Source organism: Antrostomus carolinensis, unplaced genomic scaffold (assembly GCF_000700745.2).
Source record: "Antrostomus carolinensis isolate BGI_N321 unplaced genomic scaffold, ASM70074v2 scaffold6865, whole genome shotgun sequence".
NCBI classification, from domain to species: Eukaryota; Metazoa; Chordata; class Aves; order Caprimulgiformes; family Caprimulgidae; genus Antrostomus; species Antrostomus carolinensis.
The window spans coordinates 42,762-59,618 of NW_010314148.1; the positions used below are offsets into that span (position 1 = coordinate 42,762).

Sequence of the window (16,857 nt, forward strand, 5' to 3'; positions counted from 1 at the left end):
AAACATTGGGTTTTTTTCCTCCCCATTCACAGTTACAGGTGTCACAAAGTACGGAAATTAAATCAACAGTGGACGAAATGTTCTACTTTTTCAGGTAAGAAGCTTGTGAAATGAAAGAAAAAGAACTTTCCTTAATCTTATGATTTCTCATAATATTTCCATGGAGTGTACAATTCATTGCAAAAGAACAGTTGTATGAATAGGTTTTTATTTATAGCTGACAATTAGAATGTGGTCACAGAGAGACTATATTAATTATCTGATGGAAAAGTTAAAACTAGGAGTTTAACACAAAGAGGCTTGATAAAACAGTGAAACTATTTCTACAAGGAAGGGGCTTCATTTTTCTAGACAAGAGGACAAAAAAAAAAAAAAAAGGAAATACAATGAGAGACCAAAATAATTAAGCACTATGAAAGCAGGAGACTTGATTCTATTACAATGTAGCATGTCACCAGCTTTTGTGGGAAGTTTCTTGCTGTCATCACTATCCCTGTACAGAGGAGAATGGCTTGCCATGTTAACGCTGAGATGGGAAATTGATTCCATTATGTTATGCAGGTGCTACTGCAATGGTTACAAAGCCCTTAACGTGCGAAAACTTGTCACAAGAGAAGTCTGCTTGCAGCTGTAAGGGCCCAGTCCTGCGAGGTGTGAATTCAAAATAAATTTTTGATCTCTCCCTCGGTGCCAGTTGTGCCAGACTGAAAAAACAAAACAAAACAAACCACCATTAAAAATCAATTAATTCAGGGTTGCATTGTCTTTCCTTGAGATTCTCAAGGAGCAGAACTGCATGATAGCTACAGTACCAATAGTTACTTGAGACCCAACCTTGGTTTTGCAGAATTACTTAAGGTTTGATGCTTAGTGTGGAATAAGAAATGAGAAAAGATAGTACCGTCTTCATTTATTCTTGAATAGACTAATGGCAACGAGTGCTACATCTTGCTTCCATGTTATAGCTGGGTACAAGTTTGGATAGTCAACACAAACTCAGAACAGGAAAACTGTCAAAGGTCAGCGCTCTGTCCAGTGCCTGCTTGGCTCGTATCCATTTTGACAAGAATACAATTCTAATGGCCAAGGTGCTTGGTTTTGTGTCTCCTTTTGGCTTCAATTGGCTTAGTGTTTTGCTAGAATAATGTTTTCCATATCTTTATGGATTATTATTGGTAAATATTCCCAGACCCACAGCAAGTCAGGCTGATTTATAGTAAAACAAGCTTTAGGAAATGTGAACTACTGAACACCGAGTTAAAAAAAAGCAGCAGAGTCCAGAGGAAAAAAAACGTCTTGCTCTGTGTTTTAAAAAGGCATGATTTTCTCCTACTTTAAAGGAGAACAGAGCAGCTTCTTGTTTGGGCTGAAACAAGGGGAGCTATGGCAGTGTCTTATTTGTTTTCTTTAGCTCAGACTTATTTTTGTAGTGTTGGGGTACTGTATATAAAAATAGATATACAAAGCCAAACTGTAGAAGAAATACCAGAGAGAGAAAAGAATTTGACATGCCCATTTGCTTTCCCAGGAAGGAAGAATATTAGCAGTTTTTAGCTGTTAAAGAAGTTCCTGTGTGGAAAAAAAATAATAATATGTGATTGAGAAATCGTAGTATCTCTATTTTTGGTGTAATTTTTATTTTCAAAAATGTAAAATATGAAAAAGACAAACCATTATTTTCTCTTATTGAGAAACTAGACATGTAAATGCTACAGCTTTCACTTACTGTATCTTGACTTGTTGATTCATCAAAGTCACTAGTAGTACACAGCGGTTCACAGGTTCAGGGAGGGGATTGGCATATGAGATCTCTAGAGTTACGGCTTTGTTCACTACAACCCGATGAGGAATCTAAATGACAGAGACACATTTCTGATCATTCACTGTTTTACATTTTTCTGGAGTCAGACTTCAGACAAACTGTAAGCAGAACATGCCTCACATTTGATGATGAATGAGATATTGGTTGGAGCAGTGAAATTTAACTGACAGTTGGTATGCCTTTTCTAATATTTAAAACTCGATTTGTTATTAGTTAAATAGTGCTGTCAAGCTGTATGCAATTTCAGTGAAATAGAGCCGTGCATATACAGACACATCTCATTAATCTTTGAGTTGCTGAGTGGCTTTTTTTTTTTTTTGGCACGTGACTGAGTAGGTTTAAAGTATTCAAACAATATTAACTGGCCCTAACAGATCAGAATTAAAGGTTTAAGACTGTATTTTGGGAGTAGGCAGAGTTGTTTAAGGGCAACACAAGCACTTGCCAATAACTAGAATACAGATGAAATGAAAACAAGTTCTGTGAACACAAAGCAGTGGCATGTGACTGGGAAAGTAATAGAGCTATTCTGAAGAACAGGGCACAGATTCAGGGAAAGATTCAAAATTGGTCTCTTGCATGCTTACTTTCTCAATTTAAGCAGGCAGAATTTTAGAGCAACATCTGAAATTGCAGCCTAAATTAATGTGTTTATCCCCAAATTCTCATGTTGAGATGTGAGCTGCAGAAAGACTCTTTAGTTCTTTCTGTCTATTCAGGACATCAGGGAGAGAATTGTTTACCTTAATGATAATGTTTGTATCCTCTAAAATTATTGTCTTCTCCACAAGCAGCTTTACCCCATGCATGTGCATGACTTCACACAAAGCAGTAACTTGGATCCTTTTGTCAGTAGTCAGATATTTTCCATAATAAGAATAAGGGATCTTCACCCGGATATGTTTCCCTGGAATTCAGACATATATTTAGGGACCATTACATTCTCAAAGAATGATAAATAAAAGAGAGTTATTGTGAGGGTTTTTGAAATTATTGAAGAGAACAGAAGACAGCTGGAGTCTATTTATATTTCTTTCATGTGGGACTGGTAGTATCTTTCCCTCTTCTGGTGATCCTTTTCTGTTTTAACTCATTTGACCCTTACAGTTTTGAATGGAGGATTTTGGCCTGAAACTGTAGGAATCTACTCATTTGCATTTCACTGGATTCCTGTCCCTTTGTACTTCTTATAGTTAGAGGTATAACCACTTTTATCTATTCCTTATATCCTATTTGTTTTACTTCAGTCAAGAAGAAAGTTTGGGTCAAGTTTCACACATCCTTTTCAAGTGACCTAATCAGTTGTTGATGTAGTCCTACAATATTTCTGCTATGTATGGAAAAAATGTTTATCTTTGTAGCCCCTGGGGATGAAAAAGATGTCTATAATAGTTTTAATAGCCTTGACTCTTCAAAAGAGAGACAGGGAGTTTCACTGTAACTTTTAACCTTTCTCCTAGTTAATTTCTATTAAAGTGTTGCCTTTTGAGTGTCAGAAAGCATACATCAGACTTTTTTTTTTATTTGTTAAAAGAGTAAGATGTGTTCCTATATATGTAATAATCACCACAGACAGTCAGACACACACATACATGCACACAACACACACACACATATATATAGTGTTGCGTCTGTAGCTATAATATAAATGTAGCCTTCTATATAACATTTCATGAGACCTTAAATTCCTGATTGAACTAGAGAAAGTTTTCAGAGGAAAAAAATACCTTGTAAAATGTAGTCATAAACAATGCTATTAAGAGATGGAACAAAGCTGATACAGATATGATACTGACGTTTTTTCCTTCCAGTTTCCTTCATGTGGCTAAGATGAGGGCAATGCTGGACCCTTAGGGATATTAAAAGTTACCTTGTTTAGAACCAAGATCCACAGAAGTGGTTGCCTTCATGATCTCTGCCACTGCTCTCCTTGTGTACAGGATGGTTGATGCACTCATGTCCACCTTCACGGTCTTGTGGTCAAAAGATAGGTTATTGAGAATTAAGATTAAAGTAATGTCTTTGCCAAACACTGGAGGTTCAGCCAATTTGAATTTCCCAGAGATCCCAGGGTTTCTAGTTGTCTCTGAGGATCTTTCATCTGGAGATTCTGTGTGTCTTTCTGTGATATTTGATCCAAATATTTTGGCCAAGGCCTTTTTATAAACTCGTCTTTCTTCAGAAGAACCTAGTTGAAGGAGAGACAAGTAACATCCATACTTTTGTTACCATTGTGCTTTCTCTGTGTAAAGGCTTTTAGAATTATATATGGTGTCAGCTCTGCATCACCCAGAAATGTGCAATGCCCGTAAGTTCCCCATATTTTTACTAGGCCTCTGTTCAGGAAAGAATAAACATACTGTAATAAGGTGAATAAGTCACTAAAATGAAATATGATCCATTCATATTTTTTAAGGATGCAAGGTTTCTTTTTCTTTGATCAGAATGTGCACTAGTGTGATGTGTTATTTTGCTACTCTGATGATGACCAGCCTCTGTATTAAATATAGTTGCACTAAAACATTTAGGAGTGAAGTTTTGAAATATGGCCATTGATTACGAATGGCAAACTTTTAAAAAAGTGAAATACATCTTCCTGGTGTTTTTTTTGTTTTGTTTTGTTTTTTTTTTTTTTGTCGGGATTGTTTTTTTTGTTTATTTTAGGACTTTGAGACACAAACATTAAGCAAACTGTTATATGAAATCTGTAACCCTAAATTTAAAAAAGATGGAAAGACATAGGTACCAAGTTTTGAGACAAGAGAGAAATATTCCTGCAACCATACAGCTCTGCAGTTCTTAACCTTTGCTGCTTTTTTTTCCTAAGTACAGATGAAAGGCACTTAGTCCCTTTACTGTTTTCTAGTAGTTTTGTTTCCAGAATCTAATAATGTGGAGACTGAATCCACTGGGAGTGCAAATACATAACAGTTGAATGGCTAAGTAGCTGATGGCTGGGTATCAGATCAGGAGCACAAGAGAACCTAACTTGATGAATGTATATAGTCAGAGAGATAGAGAGAGAGAGACTGAGTGAGTCACTCCTCTTGGGAGTGGGATGTAATGGGATCTTGAAAAGGAAAGATGAGGAGTTGGAATGGACACAGCAAGAAAGAACTTGCTGAGAGAGACTAAGGATGAAGTCATGTAGGAGATGGATGTCTAGTGTTAGAGGACTGAAATTTAAGATTTTTGGATTAGTGGTTTGATTGTTGCCCCTCTGCCAAATACATTGGAAAAAGACTTATTAATCTGTAACTTTCCATACAGACCTATGCACAATTTGTGGTACATGATGAACTCAGTTTTAAGACCCTTTGGTATGACAGCTTGAAGGTTTGTCTGCCCTGGGTAGTAAAATGTATTTTATAGCCCTGTTTTGTGTATATATTCCATTTTGTCCTTCTGTGTAAGGGACTAAAGTATATTTTGCATTGTGTCTTAATAAGCAAACTACTAAATACACAAATCCAGAAATACAATACCCATTGTATTAAGAAAGTGATCTGAGAACAGTCAGAAATATTTTCTGAAGGAAGGGTAGAGATGCTCAAACAAAACAAGTTTCCCATCCTAGCTTCCTAGCACCAAGAATTCAATAGGAGATAATTGTGATAATAAGGAGATTACTTGTGATAATTCTTTTACCTTCTGGATATTTGTAATTAGAGGTGACATCCACACGGGAATTGCTGCCCACAGCTTTGGTGCTGATAAACCTACCAATTATTTCAGTATCACAATAAACTCTTTTCTTAGTTCCATCATTGTATACAATCCATCTGTTGCAATCAGCATTCACCTCCGTATACACAAATAAGGTGTCATAATCCAAGTCTACATCACCTTCTTTGATGGCTATGACAGATGCAGGCCCGCACTGAAATAATCCTAAAACATGAGGGGGGGGGGGGGGGGGGGGAAGTCAAACTCTTATTAGTTGTGCTCAGTTTGGAGAAGTAATGTTAAGTCGTGCTAAGAACTTACACTGTTACCTTTGCTTTGTTCTTGTGGAGTTGCATCTAAAACCTGCCATCCATTGTATGATGTTCCCAGGTCTGGGCGAATGAACCAGCTTTCATTCCAGACATGATAATCCCTGGAGACAAAGAACAATGTCTAGAAAGCATAGAGTCATACAAACTTCTAATTTGAAAGAAGTAGGGAATTTTGGTTTTTAAACATTCTCTAGGATGTGACACAAGCTGTCTAGTTACAGCAACTCACTACCTCTTTCAAAGGATAGATTTACTGCCTGCTTTTGAGGTATAGACCTCAGGGTGGGTAGGGAGAGAATATAGATGTCAGCAGCTTGCTTTGGAAGCAATGTGAACTATAAGTGAAAGATTTAAGCCTTGGCTATAGACAACACTTGGTGATTGGGTTCAGTAACCTTCAAATATGGGAAATACTTAATTTAAATAGAAACTTAAAATAGCTATATTGGGTCAGATAAAATGCTCATAAAGTTCAATAGTCCATCTATAGTAGTGTGCAGCAGCAGGTGTTTAGAAAAGAGATAAGAACAGCATGTGAATAGAATGTCACTTCCCCTGATATGCTCAACAGTTTCTCACAGTCAGAGAATTGGGAACTCTCTGAATTAGTCATTACATTGAGGCCACTGGGTTTAATGATTGTTAGTCATCTTATTATCCACGAATCTCTTTTGTCCTGTTTAAAAACTTTATAGCTTTGTTTTCAACAGCATCCAGTGGTAATGAGTTCCACAAATTCCAAAAGGAAAGGAAAGCACAAAAGATTGGTAAAGTGTAGGTCACAGGAGGGCCCAGAAAATAAGATTTGTTGGCTGAATATTGTTAAGAGGCTACTACTTCTAAAGAAGTTAAGAGGTGAAAGACTTCTCATATCCTTCAACCACATACCATCAGTGAAAGGAAGCAGACTAAGTGAAGATAATACTTTTGGCAAAGCCTATTGTGCACAGAGACTTTGAGCTATATGATATACCCTTGGGCCTAGTCAGTTCACTTTCTGAAAAGTGAAGTGGCTGCAGAGTAAAGATTTTAAAACTGGAGGACAACTAAAGAATAAAATGGTATTATTTAAAGAATATCATGTTTCTTTGGCTACTCAAATTTTGGGGCTTGATTGATGATCATGGATCATTTGCAGTTTATAGCACTGGACTACAATATCCAATAACCAAGTCTGGAGAGTGTTAGGATGGTTCTGTCTTTTTCAGCTCCTACAAAGGGAAGTTCTAGCTAAGGGAGTCCCGGAAAACTTCTTGGGGAGGCTCCCATCTACCTGGGGAGGATGGCAGGCCAAGCTGAGAAACACAGGGTTTGTATGTGTGATGAGAGAAAGTTAAAGACAGCAGTAAACCAGTTAAGAGCATGGAAGGTACACAGCTGCATTATGAGGAACAGACTGGCTAGGCGTCAACAATTAGAAGAGCCTTGGGAACTGGTATATAGTCAATAGTAACATACTTTTTAAATAAATTTGCAACTTGTTTGAGGTCAGAGACTGCAGAAAATTGGGTGGGTTGGTTGTTTGAAGTAACTGTTATCTCAAAACCATGAAGTATGTTTTCTTTCCAAGTGGATGTCTAGTGTGTTAATTTATATATTTTTATTAAATTTTGTCCACTCGGTTGCTTTTGTACTACTAGTGTTCTTGTTTTTAAGTCTCAGAAATCATTGGTGAGATGCAAAAAATTATATTTACCATGTGGAATCCTTGCTGATATTAAGACTTTTTCCAGAGCTGTCATAGTACTTATCAATGCTCAAGTTTCTATCGACATCATGGGCAGAGTTAAAATTTGAAACCAAACGAGTTGGAATCCCCAGGCACCTCAGAACTGAAAAACATTTTAAAAACCCAGAAACTAAACACAAACAAAAATTTACAGCTTTAGTTCAATGATTACAAATATGTGAGAGATAAAGTTAAGGGTCTAAATATTTTGTGATTCTTCAACATTTGCAGTCCTCTTGTAGAATTAGTTGTGTTGTGGTTTTGAGGTCACAAATGCCTTCATTTCACAACAGTCCTCTATTCTTAAAGTTTACCTGTACACATCACGCCTGCAAAAACCCAGCACTGGCCATACTGTACAGGCTTGTAGTTGTCCTGACGCCATTTCTGGAGGATTACCACACTGCCATCCCATCTGGATGGATTCTCATGTGAATGGAAACTTCCTTGCCACTTTCCCAGGAGAACTCCATTATCATTATCATTTCCATTGATCTAAAAATAGGCCAATGGACAGAATGCACAATCAATTGTGTGTAATGCACCATATCTAGTTAATTATATTGCTTAAAATGCAGGTGGCTGAGTCTCATTGGTATAACTAATGCTTTCTGCTTAAGCATGTGGAATTCAGATTAAGCTGTCCATTTCTTACCATAGAACTGATTACTCGGCCCACATATTTAGGATCTCCTCTTCGGGATACATCAATGGCTGGGTCCTGACGATAGTACAGGCTCAGATCGAGCATGGTGAGACAGATATTTAGAAGATGATCTTGAAACTGTGATCAGATAAGATAATTTTTAAAGAAAATAGTTTCACAAACAGAAATAAAGGACATTCTACTGCAGTTCCTCCTTTCTAAGATATTCCCACACAAAGACAGTAGTGTGCAGTTCACAGTGCAATATTGGCTAAAGACAGGGACAACTAAACAAAGAAAAAATCTGGTAGGGTATCTTCTGCCATCAGAAGAGATGACTGCAGTGAAACTAAAACTGCCAAGCTTAACCCGACTGCAGTTATTAGATTCTCTTGAGTTATATCTCTGGAAACATTCCAGGTCAGGTTGTATGGGGCTTTGAGCAACCTGATCTAGTTGAAGCTGTCCCTGCTTACTGCAGGGATGCCGGACTGAGTGAACTTTAAAGGTCCCTTCGTACCCAAACTATTCTATGGTTCTATGTTAATGTCAGTTCTGGCCCATTATAACTGCATGACAAAAATAGTGGGTGGGTTGGAGCCACACAAGTATATTGTCACTTGTACTGTGGGTGCTTTGGTCACAGATGAGGTGCACACTTGTACCATGACCTTCAATGGAAGGTCATGGTACAAGTGGAAATCAGTCCTAGCTGCAGTGCTGTGCTAAGGCATCTCCCACACCAAAGTCCTGTTAGGCACACAGTGAGCAAACCACAAGTGAGGCTAGCCAGGTTTGTTCAGTTTTTATATCAATAGGCATGCCTATTAGAGAGGCAAATAATGATAAGAGAAAATGCTGTTGGAGACAGAATAACAGCCCAAATTAATTCCTTATAGCTTACCTGTCCATAGTACCATCCTCTTGCTTCGATGTACTTTGCATTGCCCACAAAGATTATTCCATTTTCATTTAGAACATATTCTTGTCTCTCATTTTCATTAGCCATGTAGACATCATCACCTGAAAACCATGTTGGACATGCTTTTACACGTAAAACTGAGAATACTAGCAACATTTCAAAAATGTTTGATTTAGCAAGGGGAAAATGCACTGTTATAGCTCCCTGAATATGTACAGTTCAGTGAAAATGCCTGCTCTTGTATATGGCCAGGGCAGTGGTGAAATCCATGTTATATTATTTTAACTTTTTTCCCTAATTTTAGTATAGCCTTTGTGTATTATCTAAATGTCCCCAGTCTGTACGTTGTATTTCTGTGAGGAAGATGAAGAACAGTCCAGGCTAACTCACTGGGTTTTTCTGCTTTCTCAGGGTAGTTAAAAGTAGAATATGCATTTGAAAAAATTCACACAGATGACATTTTTCTGTTTTCCAGTCATGTTTGTCTTGTTTTAAGATTCTAAATTAAGATCTCTGCTTGCCGGACCTAAAGTGCTATCAGGAATGTTATTAGGATAGCCTGCTCAACCATTCACTTCGATTTCATTGTTTCATTGTTCTCTTTGGTTTCCCTAGTCTATGGCAGTATGTAGCTGCTATGAAAGCTTTGGCCTCCCACAGGTGTTTGTAGTTTTGATCACTCTTTAAGTAGCAATATCTGCTTAGCTCTGTGTTTAAATTCATAATGTTTAAAATTATTTTGTGAAAGCTTCAGGATTTCAGGAAATACGTATAAAAATTAGCTTTTCCATTTTATTGAGTCAACTTCTTTACCTTCCTATAGGAACTTCACATCCCTTCCCTTCCTGCAAATAAAAAGAATGTGTAATTTATTTAAAAAATTATATCACATGATATAAGTCTGTTTTTGTGGTGGCTGTCCACACTTTTTTTTTTTAAAAAAAATAATGTCATCATTGTTGATTCCTGAGGTTTTGGGCCAGCATGGGCCTGAAGAACTGTGTGCAGTTTCAGGTGCTGTACTTCAAGGTGTGGACCAGTTGGAAAGAGAGGTAGGAGCACTGAGAATACTCAGCAATCCTGAAAATATAACTTATGAAGAAAATATAACTTACAAATTAGCTCAGAATTATTTAAGGTAGGAAAAAAAGAAAGGTAGTGAGGAATGGGGCGAGTGTGGTAAGAAATTCCAGAAATTCTTGTGAAGAGGAGGGGGGAGGAAATCTGTTCTTGGTGTCTATTGTATGGAGGATGAGAATTTATAAGCTGAAATCAAAGAAAAAAAAAAAAAAAAAAAGATTTTGTTAGTTAATAGGGGAAAAAAAAATCTAATGGCAAGGCTAGTGTTTTGTTGGAGTGAATGGCCGGTGGAAGTACTGGAGCTTCCCTAATGGCTGATCATTAAGAAGAAATTCAAGGTCTGTCAGGAATGATCTAAGTGGTAAACTGCATCTGCCTTAGAGCATGGTGTGGGACTAGGTAACTTCCTAAGATCCTTCTAGCCCTATGAGCTTATGATTCTGAGCAATCTAAAGGTCCTTCTATAATCACTTGAAATAAGTCTCTTTTATAAGGTTTATATGCTTTCAATTATAATGTTCTAGAGCCAGTCCTTTGAACAGGTATACTTAGACTTTTTAAATAATAACACTATTCCTACCAATAATTTAGATTGCATTTGCCTTTTTCAGGGCCATTTCACTTTGGTTCTCATTCTTTGATTAACAAGTACTTTCATATTCTTCATTATTTCCAGCTGTTAAGTCTGACATTGAAATTATTGCTATTTCTCCCTAAACATATGGTCTTTTATTTTCTATTATATCTTATCCTTTCTCAACTACTCCAGTCTCTAAGGTCAGCCTTAGAAGTCAGTTATTTCTATGTGGTATCCCTGCCCATCTGTGTATGGACAATGCTGCTTAATGTCAGCATATCAAAGTCAGTAATGAACCATTTGGTCACAGTGTTTTTTTCAGATGACACTTAAGGATCCACTAGCAGCTTTTCTCCAACCCAGTGCTTTTCCTTTCTTCTCTAGTCCTGACTGTTTCCTGTTAAGTAGTTATTTACTGATATTACAGTTTATGAATTAATTTCTGTCTTCTCCAGCTTAATGAATAACCTCCCATGTAGAACTATATCTACAGACCGGATCTGCCATTTATCCTTTGCTGAGGACATATATGTTCTATTTACCTTCTGCTATGACACTGTAGCAGTAACATACCCTCAAACTGAATCTGTTCCTGTTTGTCAGGATCAGAGAGGTATTCCACTCTACAGAAGCTTATTTAGCAGCATACTTTAAGGATACTCCCTTTTGTTTGGCAGTGGTCACTGCATCGTCTGATAAATCTGGAGGGCTCTTCTGCAAAATTATTAGTTTTAAAGTGGAATGGCACAGCTTAATTTTTCTCAGTTTTCATCTGAGAACAATTTGTCTGGTCTCAGGAGTACCACTGCTACTTTGGTGTTCCAGTTCAGGAGCTGTCAAATATTTCAGTCCCTGCAGTGCAGTTTCCAGCAATTAGAAGTTACACCACAAGTGATCTTTCAGGGGCTTCTGGGAAGGTTTTTCCCTCAGGTCTGTCTATGCAGAGACAGTCTGAGTGTCCTGAACATATTTCTATAATTATTTCTGTCTTACAAGACATGCTGAGCTAATTGACAGCTTTTTTTCATCTTAGCTCTTGACATATCTGTTAATGGCTCTTGACTAACTATGGTCACAGAAGAAAAAAGTGGATGATTGTGGTTACTTTTCTTTTAAAGGTGATTAGTCACTTGTCTAAGAGCTCCCTTAACTCTAGAGCGGTATATTTTAGAGCTAACCTAGGTTTCTATATTATTGCATATTTGCAAAATCTGAGTTTAGTAATTTGCATTGTCCCTTTTCAACCTGTGATGAAAGACACGGGAAATGCTAGTCTTCACACTAGCCCTCTGTCAGTTTTTGTAAAGCTAGCTGAGCTATTGTCTTTGCGGTTAACATCTACAAGAGCAGTCTTGCTTTGATTTAGGTGCAAGTGAATGATGTTACCATAAGCTTGCTTCAAGTTCTGAGAAGTACATGCACTTATGAAAGTCCGTCAACTCTCATGTACAGAATAAGTGATCTGCTCTGTCCTGAAGAGTCTATTATATAATCCCGATATAGCACATTTCATTAAGAAAAAAGGAGGAGGGGGTAGTGTGGCAGTAGCTTTTTAATGCAGTAAAACCAGATCTCTGAACAGATAGCTGAGATTGCTCCTGCTGGCAACCCTAAGAGAGACAGCTTGAGGGAGCAAGCTCACTGTGCAGATATGAAAACAAATAGGTCAGTTACATTCAAGAGCAAAGGCATTAGTACCTACCTGGGCACCAAGGGTTGAAGAGTAAGACAAACTGCCCTAGGAATCTGGAGAAGGTCTTGTTCCCTGAGGTTACCTGGAGGATGAGATTGTATCGTCCAATGACAGCATTGGCTGGGCTGGATATTATAAAGTTCATATAGCTGGACTCGGTGGGTCCTTGGACAGCACTCCAGCCGCTTGACCCCACCTCAGAGAGGTTAAATACAGCTTTTGTATGATGAGATTCTGAGGGGGATGGTCCTGTCAGAAAGAAGGGGTAAGTGGTTTCCATTCCAGAGTGTGGTTTCAATAATAACCTCACACTTTAAGCGAGCACATTAGAGGAGGGGAAGTATTAAAAATACATGAAGAAAAATTGCATCCCTAAATAGAATAAGGGGAGAACTACAAGAGATAAAGATTACAGTTTTATGAGAATATATGTTAATCTAAGGGAGTGTTACCTATTTCTGTGACAAATGCTAGGCTCTCCCCAGTCTGCTTTGGTCTGTTGAAGTACAGTGTAATAGTGAAACCTTGTCCTCGCCTCACAGTCAACTCAGTGTTGGCATATCTGTCAGTATGGTGTGTGCTTGCGTTTATTGATGGCTGCCAGCTGATATGTGTTGGTGTCAGATCTGTAAAACAAAAGAAATGAAAAAGCAGCCAGCATGGAAAGAAGTCATTGCTAGTAAGTGGCATGATGAGGTTGCTAGGAGCAGTTATCTTTTACTGGAGGAAGGACAACTAAAAAGCAGACCCTCTATTAAATTGATTAAGTCTAGTGGTCAATAATAGAAATTTTTGCTACATTTTTTATATAATCTTTGAAGAAGGAGTAAAAGTAAAATCTAACTTACTAAAAAAAATAAAAGCGCCATAATTAAATTCAAGGAAGGTGATTTTTTTCTTTGTAGTCCAAGACCACAAAGTAGTAACGTGAGTAAGCACTGATGGGCTGAAAAAGAGAACCTTTAGCATGATTATCTGGGACACTGCAGTAGGCTGCTGCTTTGCCTGCAAAGCAACATTTTAAAAACTTACTTGAAAATGTTTGTTTCATCATTAAACAAAAGAGAACCCTGCTTTGCAATGCCCAGTTCAATAATCATCTTCATTTTAAACTTTAAAAAGCAGTGATATTGTGATTACTGTTCTCCTTTGGTAGAGTTTTAATGCATCTTTGAATTCCTGTCTATAGGTTCCATGCTCACAGTTCCATTAGGATGGATTACACTGATTTTTGTTAATGCAAAGCATAAAACATCTCTGAAATAGCATTTAAAAAACAAAGGTTTAGATAGAGTTCTGATGGTGCTTTTTGAAGCAGTGGGAGTTTCTTTTCCTTTTTCCCCCCCAGATATCCCCAACAATAAAACTTTGCAAATTAAGTGCAAGAACAAATTACAATTACAATATAAAATTTCCTTCAGATAAGAAATCTGAGCAGATATCTACAGGGCATGTATCTTAAGGAAACAGTCCTGAATAAAGTATCTGCTGAAGGGAAGCAAATGACACACAGAACTCACCTGCCATTCCCTCAGCTTATGAGAATTGCGTAAAACTTCTATTTTGTTCTTCAAGGATGTCCAAGTCACATTAATTATAAAAAGAAAAAGCCCAGCAATCTTTTTGTGCTGTCAGCTGAAATTTGAGAGAAGGGAGAGGTACTTAGCAGTTGTTATTAATACCTGTAGACTTGCCAAAGGAATTAACTAGTTCCTGTAATAGATGTATGTCTAATGCCAATGTTCCTACTCAATGTGGGTGTAATTATGGGAGGAGATACCAAAATTATTTACTCAGAGGAAATGCATTCTCTTGAATCCCAGGACAAGAAGAACTTCCTACAAAGGATAATAGGTGTGCCATGAATAAGTTATCTTTAAGGATGAGGAAATGGGCAGTGTGGTGGGACATAATAAAAGACGTATGAAGGAAAAAGGAGCATTTCCTGATTACTTAACTTCCAGATTTGTTAATGTCACTTCTGGTTTTGCTCAACAGCTGTGTGCTGTTTTTAGAGGGATTTTTGGGTCTCAAATTATCTCCAATGCCCCCTGACTTATGAGAAATTATAAGCAACCACCAGAAACAAATGTCTGTTTACCCGTTATGTTAGCCACCTCCATACTACTATTTCAGTAAAAGTTTTATTTCAAAAAGAACCACCAAACTATTAACCATGAGTAGTTTGTATCAGTGCAAAGTCTAAGCCTGACAATCTTCACAGCTGTAGCTATATTTATTTTTGTACACTTACTTGAAAGTGTACAGGAAATAAAGTGACATTGTTGTGGGGAGGAATATTTATCTGTTTAAGATTCTGCAACTCCACTGATCGTGTTTTAGCATTTAGTAAAGGCTTAAAGATAAATTAGTCTGAATTTTAAGTTACAAACAAAAAAATATGAAAAAGAAGCAGAAATTAAGATCCAACAGCTGTTTCTTCAATTTTTTCTTCAAAAAATTGTCTTGTGCCTTTTTTGAGAAACTTTGTTTTGATACCACAGAGACTAAACAAGTACTTACTTGTACGACATTCATGCTAGTCCTATCCTGAAAGAAAAACACTAAAACTTTTCACGCTTAGCAGCAGTATATATCTGGTATGGTGTATCTCCACTTACATTGTAAGTCAGAGGTCCTTCCTCCTCTTGGAAGTTTCTGCGATGTTCAGGCTGTCAAAACTTGTTCCAGGAATCGCCTCAAACAGATTTGATTGCTGTTCAGAGCTACTTTAGCTGGTCTTTTTCTCTTTTCTTTAATTCATATTCCTTGGAAACCATAAGAGCCACAAGCCTCTGATGTTACCTGAACTTCACACACAGCCCTAGTGACAAACCGCATCGACCAGTTCTTAAGTTCAGGTGTTCAGTACTTACAGTGATTGCTTCAGACATTATACATTGCTCCCACTGGAGTATGACTATTTCCTTTCTTCTTCCTTGCAACTCACGTCAGTAATTAAATCTCAGAACACTTTTTCTGTCTCAGCTGCAACCACCTCCTTTACCTCTGTATGACACACCCACAGCAATATTCACCAAGCCACCAGAACCTCTCTCTCAAGAGTGGCCTACATCCCAAACTGGCACCTGTCAGTCCACACCTTCACCACAGCAAAGCATCAGCAGCTGCTTTTCTAATCCCTCTGGAATGCAGCAGTCATGGTTCATAAGTGACTAATGACTTAACATTGTTGCAGGTGTTTTTCCTAGCTCAAGTCCACCCACCCATCATCCAGAATGGTTCAAAATATTTTATTCCTCCTTTACCCTTGTTTCAGAGCCTTGAAATTACAGTGCAGTTTGGTAAATTTCAGAGAAAAACATACTCTTTTATTTCATTCATCTACTTAATAATTTTGTTTATTGTTCAAATATTGCACTATCATATCCTCAGGGTAACCATATTACATCTTACACTTGTATTGTTGCTACTCTTTACTAGAAAGAGGAGATCAATATAACTTCCACAAAAAACCATTGCAGAATCCCTTCTGTGAGTCTGTATCCAACTACGCACACATTTAATTAGACACATTAACTTCATGTGCATGTCAAGTGTTGCAGGGGGAAGGGTGTTGCCTTCCTTTTAACTCCCGTAGAGGTCCAATTTACAAGCTTCTCTTATTTCTGCTGGTGCAGTTAACTTAAATTTAGCAGTCTGGTTGTTTTCACATGTATGAGATGTAAAAAAAAAAACAAACAGTCAGTAAATGTATATCTACATTCTAAATCCGAGGCTGTGCTTGAGCTTGAACTTCTGCTGTTTGGTCTACATGACGAGAGCTCTTGGCTCTGGCAAGCCTTAAGGAACATCAGGAGAAAGAGAGAGGGTACTGCTGTGGGCTACTTGTACAGCTTCTCTGTAGCTCATCTTATGATATGTCCAGTATGGTCTCATACTGACATCATGTGACTGACAGAGGAAAACTAGGTGGCTGCAAGTGCCCTCCTAAAGCAATTTTGCAGGCTACAAGGACAAAAGGAGTTTATAGCTAATCTGAGTTTGGTCTGCTCATGTAAAAGTGAGGAGTCCCTATGGCAAGTCACAGGTGCCCTGTGCTGTGCAGTGGAAGCAGGGCTGGCCCTAGGCACTTGTTGCCAGACTTTACTGGTTTCCTGGCCCAGCAATCCAAAGTGCAATAGAGCAATAGCCTGACTTTCAATTCACCATCTACTCAGATAATTTTTTCAGTCAAAGAATGACTTACTGTTGTACAGTTATAGGCCATAAACCAAGTCACTCACTGGGCTACACAGAGTTCACTTGTTCTTGGAACCCAACTTTGGGTCCATACCTATCCTCCCATAAAGAGTTTAAGTAAGCTTTACTGAACTTGAACTCTGCAAGATGACTTCCTGATACACAATCTGTAGTGAAGAATTCCTAA

The 16,857-nt window shown here is 37.8% G+C and overlaps 1 protein-coding gene across 1 annotated transcript; it reads right to left on the bottom strand.

The window, feature by feature from the left end:
* Nucleotides 1–553: 553 nt before the first annotated feature.
* LOC104524600 (protein-glutamine gamma-glutamyltransferase 6) lies at nt 554–13,994 on the bottom strand. Its single transcript, XM_010167532.1, has 13 exons — nt 13,988–13,994; nt 12,920–13,093; nt 12,477–12,716; nt 9,100–9,218; nt 8,205–8,333; nt 7,864–8,044; nt 7,517–7,652; nt 5,818–5,921; nt 5,471–5,713; nt 3,693–4,010; nt 2,566–2,729; nt 1,727–1,851; nt 554–704 (listed from the first exon to the last, which is right to left on the bottom strand). The coding sequence occupies exons 1-13, from the start codon at nt 13,992–13,994 to the stop codon at nt 554–556; spliced, it is 2,091 nt and encodes a 696-aa protein (XP_010165834.1).
* Between the last annotated feature and the right edge of the window lie 2,863 nt (nt 13,995–16,857).